General features: G+C 41.5%; 2 protein-coding genes across 3 annotated transcripts; both read right to left on the bottom strand.

Moving 5' to 3' along the window:
* Positions 1–465: 465 nt before the first annotated feature.
* Positions 466–2,856, bottom strand: LOC307021879 (zinc finger protein RFP-like). 2 transcript variants are annotated; one of them, XM_079654393.1, is made up of 2 exons: positions 2,779–2,856; positions 466–2,679 (listed from the first exon to the last, which is right to left on the bottom strand). In XM_079654393.1, the coding sequence occupies exon 2, from the start codon at positions 2,675–2,677 to the stop codon at positions 1,046–1,048; it is 1,632 nt and encodes a 543-aa protein (XP_079510519.1). In that variant the 5' UTR covers positions 2,678–2,679; positions 2,779–2,856; the 3' UTR covers positions 466–1,045. The 2 variants fall into 2 exon arrangements, with proteins under 2 accessions (XP_079510519.1, XP_079510520.1); XM_079654394.1 differs by having other exon boundaries at positions 466–2,696; positions 2,779–2,855.
* Positions 2,857–7,151: 4,295 nt separating this feature from the next.
* LOC307021880 (zinc finger protein RFP-like) lies at positions 7,152–9,556 on the bottom strand. Its single transcript, XM_079654395.1, has 2 exons — positions 9,471–9,556; positions 7,152–9,371 (listed from the first exon to the last, which is right to left on the bottom strand). The coding sequence occupies exon 2, from the start codon at positions 9,367–9,369 to the stop codon at positions 7,738–7,740; it is 1,632 nt and encodes a 543-aa protein (XP_079510521.1). The 5' UTR covers positions 9,370–9,371; positions 9,471–9,556; the 3' UTR covers positions 7,152–7,737.

The following is a 9,556-nucleotide window of genomic DNA, read 5'->3' as shown; positions in this document are numbered from 1 at the left end:
ACAGTAGACATTTGAACATATCCAATGGCTGATCACCACTTTCATTGGATTTTGGATGATTTAGTCAACTTTGTAACACCCATGGCGTTCCCGGTCAAACATGAACGCCATAAAGAAAAGGAATTAGTAACCATCCAGACACACACACACACACACACACACACACACACACACACACACACACACACACACACACACACACACACAATTTGACACATTTCCCGCTCTTATGTGTCCCTCCCCCCACATGGATCACACCTGGCACACCAATACATGTTCAGTGTCTATTCTTTGTATATCTACTGCAGTTCTTCATGTGTACCAGTAGTCTGATACAGTATTTACACTTTGAAAGGGTGTTAAATGGAATTTGGTGATGATTAAAGTTTTTTGTGTTAATGTATAGCAGTTAAAACAGGACCGGTTTCTCTATAGGAGAACATCAATGAGCAAGAGTTGTTCAAATGCTTTACAAACGATGACTTTAATATTATGACAGGTAGAAAATTACACAACAGAATTAGTTCACATGTGCAGTGAATTCAGCAAAATTTGTCAACTGCACAAAAGCCCCTTTGAGTTACAAGAAAAAGAAGAACTACGAATTTATACTGACTGGTATTTCCAGTAATGTCCCTGAAGTAAGTGTTACGATAAATCATAACCAGGGAAGTCCATGTTTATATAATGTCTTGTTTCAAGTGGCCAAAAATGACGTATAACATATTACATATTTGACTAAAAGCACAAAATCCAAAACTTGAGATATGCAGGCTTTTTGCTGAAATGACCTCATCTTTAAACCCAACTAAAATGACATTAAATCCTGATAAATGACATTGATGACCTCAGCCATTGTGATAGAACAGGATCTGACAACATTATGTAACATTAGTTTACATCCACACGCATACAATAAAGAGAGAGGGACAGCATGCTAATGATGAAGCAGTGTCTTACTTCTATTACAAGTAATTTAGACGATACAGAGATGTTAACTGATTTGAGACCAGTGCTTTCTGTGGTCTTTAAAGAAGTAATGAACTCAGTGTGCTTGCGGTACAGGGGTTATGATGAGAGGAGCAGAGTTTGTTCCATTGTTGTTCCATTGAAGGAAGAAGTATGGATACATTTTCTCTGTAAAGTGGAAGCCGGTATAAGAATGTATTTGTGACTTAGAGTCCACGTTGTAGAAAGAAACCACTCCCTGATCATAGTCCACAAAGACGCCCACCTTCTGAAGCTCTTCTCTCAGTGTCATTTCAACTGCTGGTGATGTAAGTGCATAGTATGATCCCTCACGAAGCTGAATGGCCCAGCCACCATCTTCTGCTGACATATCTATGATCTTCTTTCTTTCATAGGACTCTCTCACCACTCCAATAATCCAACCAGTGTTTCCCTTCACTTGCACCTCATAGTAAAACTTCCCTGCTGTAAACCCCTCCTTTGACAAAACTTCCGGATACATTTCAAATCTCTTTGGATTGGAGGGAAGAATCTGCACTGTGTCTGCATCTTCCACCTGTTTTCCATCCTGGCTTATGATCAGTGAGCAATTTGCTGTTTCAGGGTCAAAGGTCAAGTCCACTGCATGTTCTCTCATTCTTTTCATCTTGATCTCATTTTGAAGCTCCTCCACTATCTGATCAGCGCTCTGTTTCAGCAGACCCACAGCACCCCTCACTGCCTGGAGGGACAGGTGGCAGTGGACACCGACGTTGGTCCAGTCCTTGTTTAAAGGAGAGCGCAGGGTTTGGAAGGTCTGAACACATTGATGGTGATCCTCAGACTGTGACAGCTGCTCCAGCTGGCTGCTCCTGCTCTGGAGATCAGCAACTTCCATCCTCAGATCAGTGAGGAAGCCGTCAGCCTTCTGCTTCGTTGCTCTGTACCTCTCCTCAATCCCCTCAACAAGCTCCGCCTGGTTTCTCTGAAGGGAGCTGATCAAGTCGCTGAAGACCTGCACACTGGCTTCTTTCTCTCTCTCTGCTTCTTTCTGGCTCTCATCCACTGAGCTTTCTATCTCAGCTATCTTCTCGGACCGGGATTGTATCATCTGTTTGAAATTTGCCATGGTCTCATCTTTTATTGCCAACACTACTTCAAATTCTTCCTCGATCGGGACAACATCGTGACTCTTGTGATGGGTTTTCATACACAAGACACAAACACAGGCCTGGTCAGTCCTGCAGTACAGTTCTGTTATCTTGTTGTGCACTTTGCACATCCTGTCTTCAAGATTGTTCACCGGGTCTAACAGTGTGTGGCTCTTGAGAGCAGCAACTCTCTGGTGTGGCTCAAGGTGCACTTCACAGAAAGACATTAAACACGTCAGGCAGGATTTAACTGCGTTTCCCTTCATCTCAGAGCAGAAATCACAAAGAACGGCTTCTGTTCCAGGAAGTGGGGGGTCTGATGAGGCTTTGATTTGAACTAACGTCTTATGCTCAGCAGCTAACTCAGAGACAAAGGTGTTGACGTGTAGTTCAGGTCTTTGAGAGAATGTTCTCTTGCAGAGTGGACACTGGCAAATAGCACAGCTATCCCAGTACTTGTGGATACATGCAGAGCAGAAATTGTGTCCACATGGCGTTGTAACTGGCTCAGTGAACACTTCCAGGCAGACAGAACATAGGAACTTCTCCTCGGACAGCAGACTGCTAGCAGTTGCCATATCTGTACAAAAAGTAATACTACAATTACAACACTTATAATAAAATAATCCGCTATAAAAGTAGTTCATATTCTTCCTCTATACAATTATAAATCTCTTACCTGTAAAGTAGCAGGTTAAAAAGCAGCTGTGCTCTTTGAAAGCTTGTCCTGAACTGGTTGAGTTTCGTTTCAGCAGAAGTCCCTTCCCCCTCGTGCTCTGGGAGTTTACACTTCCTGCTAACATTTAACTCTTTAGTTTCCATTCACATGACTAGACCTGCTGTATTTGTCGTGTAACATGAGGACGGGGAGGGTTGCTTTAAAAATATAATCCGTTACAATTACTTGTTACATGTAAAAAATGTAATCAGTAACCTAATCTGAGTATCACAATATATAATGCCCCTTTCACACCAACGCGTTTTCAGTTCCGGCTCGGAGCTGGAGCCTGAAAAGTACAGTTTTTTCCTGTTCACACCGCAGCGGCGCCGCCTCTTAGCTCCGGAATCCGGTTCACTTCCAGCTCCAAAAAATTGTCGGTCTAGAGCAGGGGTGCCCAACCTTTTTTGAACCGAGAGCTACTTTTAAAGTTGCCAGTCTGCCGAGATCTACCAGTCCAAATAGAGAGGCGTAGCCATTACTGACAGCCTACTACCAGGTAAATATACACTTCTCTATAAAACTGACCTTCGTACGATGAATACTTCATAAAATACTGCAGATCCTTTATCTTACCTCTTTCTAATCTACACACATACAAGTATTTAACTGAGGCTACACAACAGTGGTGTTGATACAGAGTTGGAGTTTATTCACACGTCACATACTACAGTGGGTAATGTTTTCAAGAAACATTGAACAGTGCTGCCACATATGACACAGGAAGAAAAGAAAAGACTCTGAACCCTTTCTTTGCCATTATATAAAAATAGTGTTGCTACAAAAGTATAAATTAGGCTTACTAATAAGACAACTCAGATCTGAAGCTACACAGGAATCTGCTGCCAAAGTGCAATAAAAAGACAAAATTAATAGAATCAAACCCTTTTTTTGTTGCATTTTAGTAGAGTATAAAAAGTAATGCCTTTAAAATAGGATGCAAGCAACACTAGTTTCTTAACCTGAATTGATAATAGACTATAATCCATTTAAGTTTGCATCCTTATACCATTGTGTACAATAATTAGTATAAACAAACTAAAACTTACAGCTGAATAATAACGGTATCTAACTTGAGTTTTTATTATATCAAAAACCTGTTGAAATGCTCCCGTTATTTTTTACTGTCCCCCAAAATCGCGTGGGCAGCCTCCAGGAATGCTTCTTTCACAACTTTGCCGTCTTTGAAAGACCTCATGTGTTTTGCAAGAACGTGACTGACACGATAAGATGCTATGGTAGCAGCCTTGCTCTTGTTATTGGCCCTGGTGAAAATGGTCTGCTGTGCATTTAGCTGTCCTTTCAGGCCCCTCCCCTTTTGGGAGCGTAGGGCAGAATTAGGAGGGAATTCCGTCTCGTAGCGTTTGTGTACTGTTTTGAAATGCCGCTCCTAAATTACCCTTCTTCGATAAAGCCACGCAGCTCATTACAGATGAGACAGATGGACTTTGAATTGGAATAGATAAAAAAAAAAAATCATCCTCCCACTCGGAGTAAAAATTATATATTTTGGGCTTTTTTGCTTCTGCCATACTTGCGGTCTTGTGTGTGTGCGGAGTGCAGACTGTCACTCCTGTTGACACGGACAACGTCAGCGAACTAGTTTGGATTGCCCACCAGCCCCGCCCCGACACATGGGGGTCACGCCGGCCAATCACAAAGCTTTGATGCGTTCAAGTGCATTATTCTAGCACAGGAAGATTATGTTATAGGACATTAACGATAAAACAGAATATTGTTGTTCTATTTTTAGACACATCTCGCGATCGACTGGGAGTCTCCCCGCGATCGACCGGTCTATCGCGATCGACTGTTTGGGCACCCCTGGTCTAGAGGCAAGAGCTTCGGAGCTAAGAGGCGGCGTCGCTTACGTCTCTCTTACATCGAGGCGTGCAGGAAACTAAACCCACCTCCCCTGTACATGGGTCGACTGAAGAGTCTCGTCATGCTTTCCTACAAGCAGTAGTGCTGAGCAAAGTGACTAGAAGGCAACCACACATTTATAAAAAGAAACACACTTTATAAAGTCAGGCAACACTAACCAGGCTTCGTGTGATTCTGTTTATGTGTACCTTACTTCGACCATCCGTTCACTGTTATTGATCATTGTGGAGAGAGGCAGACGTGTTGTTTTGTATTATGCAGCTATCGGATGGAATCAATACATGGGCTGCACAGGCTGCCGTGTCCGACTATCACAAGTAGAATCATAATGAAAATACGCCGGTAAAATGTAGCTGTAGAAAACGGCTTATGCCACAATAGGATAGCAATAGCAAGTAGTCAGTTTTGCTTCGGTTGCCATGCTAACATCACCCATTTTATTTCAGAGACACTTTAATAACAGCGTTGTGATGCCAAACAGCGTCAATTCAGACTGACACACATACTTAAGGGGAATTGGGGATATGTATCAGCTGCTTGTGTGACAGTCAGACAGTGAATACGTTAGAGAGGCCGCTCTAAAGTATTAGCTAACCCGCAGCTAACGGGAGAATAAACTCTCGTGGAAGAGCAGCCAGCACTGCAGCGGTCGGTAAATGCCGCTGAAACACATTAATAAACAATGAATCACGGCACTCTGGAGAAAAGCATAAGCTTGGAGAAGTCGTTATTTTATTTAATCTGACTTAGTGTGATTAAAAGCAACACGATCATCGAACCGACGCAGTCCCCCGTTGTTGTTGTTGTTGTGAGAGCCGTTGGGGAGCAAATCAGCGAAGTAAACGGTGACGTCATGACGCAGCAGCGGCTGCACCAGTCGGGCTCTGGGCGGTGTGAACAGAGCGGGAGAAGAAAAGGTCAACCGGAGCTGAACCAGAAAAGCTCTAGCTCGGAGCTAGAAAGGGAAAAGCGCTGGTGTGAAAGCCGCATGAGTGTCAGGATTGGGGGTTATCAGGACCCAAATGCAGAATGAGGAGAAGGGGTACAAAGTATAACAAAAAGCGAGCTTTATTTAACAAAAGCTGTCCAGGGGTTTGGAGCCTCCGGCACCCGGGTCGTATACCCATTTCTTTTTCAAATGTAACTGTAATCTGATTACATCTTTCATTAATGTAACAGTAAGGGAATACAGTTAGCCTTTTTTGCATCCTGATTAGGTAATCTGATTTCAATTATTATTTGTATTTATATTATTATATGATTGTTATTATATTATTATTATTATTATTATATTATATTATTATTAATGTAATATTAGTATTATTATTATTATTATTTTACTATCATGCATGTATTATTGTTAATATTATATTATTATTGTTGATGTATTATTATTCACATAATATTATTATATAAGTGTTATTATTATTATGATATGTCTTTATTGAAAAAGGACCATGCTTAAAATACATTAATTTCAAAAAGAGAAGAGATGCTATACGCCAGATAGTTTCCATCTGTAGTCTAACAATCAACAAACATTAAAACATCTCCTAGTAACTATCACACTAACAATTAAAACAGATCAAAATGCAGGTGTATCAAATATAAAAATTAGTACTTTACCAATATAAATATCATTTTTAAATTCATTTAAATCTCACATTACAGAATGTTGGCAAGACTGGTTGCCTAGAATGCATTTTTTGCAGGAATGGAAAAAGTGTGAAATTCTAAACATGTTTTAAGATCAGCTGGAAGCATATACAATGTTTGATGGCCGTAAAAGAGAGAGCAGATATAGTTTCATGACTTTAACCCTCCTGTTGTGTTCGGGTCAAATCTGACCGATTTACTACTTTCATCAATCATAACTTTTTTGTTTTACATTCGATTCATGATATCCTTCACAGTAGACATTTGAACATATACAATTGCTGATCACCACTTTCATTGGATTTTGGATGATTTAGTCACCTTTGTAACACCCATGGTGTTCCCGGTCAAACATGAACGCCATAAAGAAAAGGAATTAGTAACCATCCAGACACACACACACACACACACACACACATACACACACACACACACACACACACACACACACACACACACACACACACACACACACACACACACACACACACACACACACACACACACACACACACACACACACACACACACACACAATTTGACACATTTCCCACTCGTATGTGTCCCTCCCCCCACATGGATCACACCTGGCACACCAATACATGTTCAGTGTCTATTCTTTGTATATCTACTGCAGTTCTTCATGTGTACCAGTAGTCTGATACAGTATTTACACTTTGAAAGGGTGTTAAATGGAATTTGGTGATGATTAATGGTTTTTGTGTTAATGTATAGCAGTTAAAACAGGACCGGTTTCTCTATAGGAGAACATCAATGAGCAAGAGTTGTTCAAATGCTTTACAAACGATGACTTTAATATTATGACAGGTAGAAAATTACACAACAGAATTAGTTCACATGTGCAGTGAATTCAGCAAAATTTGTCAACTGCACAAAAGCCCCTTTGAGTTACAAGAAAAAGAAGAACTACGAATTTATACTGACTGGTATTTCCAGTAATGTCCCTTAAGTAAGTGTTACGATAAATCATAACCAGGGAAGTCCATGTTTATATAATGTCTTGTTTCAAGTGGCCAAAAATGACGTATAACATATTACATATTTGACTAAAAGCACAAAAGCAAAATCTAAAACTTGAGATATGCAGGCTTTTTGCTGAAATGACCTCATCTTTAAACCCAACTAAAATGACATTAAATCCTGATAAATGACATAGATGACCTCAGCCATTGTGATAGAACAGGATCTGACAACATTATGTAACATTAGTTTACATCCACACACATACAATAAAGAGAGAGGGACAACATGCTAATGATGAAGCAGTGTCTTACTTCTTTTACAAGTAATTTAGACGATACAGAGGTGTTAACTGATTTGAGACCAGTGCTTTCTGTGGTCTTTAAAGAAGTAATGAACTCAGTGTGCTTGCGGTACAGGGGTTATGATGAGAGGAGCAGAGTTTGTTCCATTGTTTTTTTGGTAAAGGTAGAAGTATGGATACATTTTCTCTGTAAAGTGGAAGCCGGTATAAGAATGTATTTGTGACTTAGAGTCCACGTCGTAGAAAGAAACCACTCCCTGATCATAGTCCACAAAGACGCCCACCTTCTGAAGCTCTTCTCTCAGTGTCATTTCAACTGCTGGTGATGTACATGCATAGTATGATCCCTCATCAAGCTGAATGGCCCAGCCCCCATCTTCTGCTGACATATCTATGATCTTCTTTCTTTCAAAGGACTCTCTCACCACTCCAACAATCCACTTTGTGTTTCCCTTCACTTGCACCTCATAGTAAAACTTCCCTGCTGTAAACCCCTCCTTTGACAAAACTTCCGGACACACTTCAAATCTCTTTGGATTGGAGGGAAGAATCTGCTTTCTGTCTGCATCTTCCACCTGTTTTCCATCCTGGCTTATGATCAGTGAGCAATATGCTGTTTCAGGGTCAAAGGTCAAGTCCACTGCATGTTCTCTCATTCTTTTCATCTTGATCTCATTTTGAAGCTCCTCCACTATCTGATCAGCGCTCTGTTTCAGCAGACCCACAGCACCCCTCACTGCCTGGAGGGACAGGTGGCAGTGGACACCGACGTTGGTCCAGTCCTTGTTTAAAGGAGAGCGCAGGGTTTGGAAAGTCTGAACACATTGATGGTGATCCTCAGACTGTGACAGCTGCTCCAGCTGGCTGCTCCTGCTCTGGAGATCAGCAACTTCCATCCTCAGATCTGTGAGGAAGCCGTCAGCCTTCTGCTTCGTTGCTCTGTACCTCTCCTCAATCCCCTCAACAAGCTCCGCCTGGTTTCTCTGAAGGGAGCTGATCAAGTCGCTGAAGACCTGCACACTGGCTTCTTTCTCTCTCTCTGCTTCTTTCTGGCTCTCATCCACTGAGCTTTCTATCTCAGCTATCTTCTCGGACCGGGATTGTATCATCTGTTTGAAATTTGCCATGGTCTCATCTTTTATTGCCAACACTACTTCAAATTCTTCTTCGATTGGGACAACATCGTGACTCTTGTGATGGGGTTTAATACACAAGACACAAACACAGGCCTGGTCAGTCCTACAGTACAGTTCTGTTATCTTGTTGTGCACTTTGCACATCCTGTCTTCAAGATTATTCACCGGGTCTAACAGTGTGTGGCTCTTGAGAGCAGCAACTCTCTGGTGTGGCTCAAGGTGCACTTCACAGAAAGACACTAAACACGTCAGGCAGGATTTAACTGCGTTTCCCTTCACCTCAGAGCAGAAATCACAAAGAACGGCTTCTGTTCCAGGAAGTGGGGGGTCTGATGAGGCTTTGATTTGAACTAACGTCTTAAGCTCAGCAGCTAACTCAGAGACAAAGGTGTTGACGTGTAGTTCAGGTCTTTGAGAGAATGTTCTCTTGCAGAGTGGACACTGGCAAATAGCACAGCTATCCCAGTACTTGTGGATACATGCAGAGCAGAAATTGTGTCCACATGGCGTTGTAACTGGCTCAGTGAACACTTCCAGGCAGACAGAACATAGGAACTTCTCCTCAGACAGCAGACTGCTAGCAGTTGCCATATCTGTACAAAAAGTAATACTACAATTACAACACTTATAATAAAATAATCTGCTATAAAAGTAGTTCATATTCTTCCTCTATACAATTATAAATCTCTTACCTGTAAAGTAGCAGGTTAAAAAGCAGCTGTGCTCTTTGAAAGCTTGTCCTGAACTCCTGGTTGAGTTTCGTTTCAGCAAAAGTCCC

Source organism: Notothenia rossii (assembly GCF_949606895.1).
Source record: "Notothenia rossii genome assembly, chromosome: 10".
Lineage (NCBI taxonomy): Eukaryota > Metazoa > Chordata > Actinopteri > Perciformes > Nototheniidae > Notothenia > Notothenia rossii.
Note: the sequence above shows the minus strand (reverse complement) of the source record. Positions and strands in the feature narration are given on the sequence as shown.

What these genes read in the sequence shown, in the direction of transcription:
- LOC307021879 (XM_079654393.1), bottom strand. Translation starts at nt 2,677, where the DNA reads ATGGCAACTGCTAGCAGTCTGCTGTCCGAGGAGAAGTTCCTATGTTCT.
- LOC307021880 (XM_079654395.1), bottom strand. Translation starts at nt 9,369, where the DNA reads ATGGCAACTGCTAGCAGTCTGCTGTCTGAGGAGAAGTTCCTATGTTCT.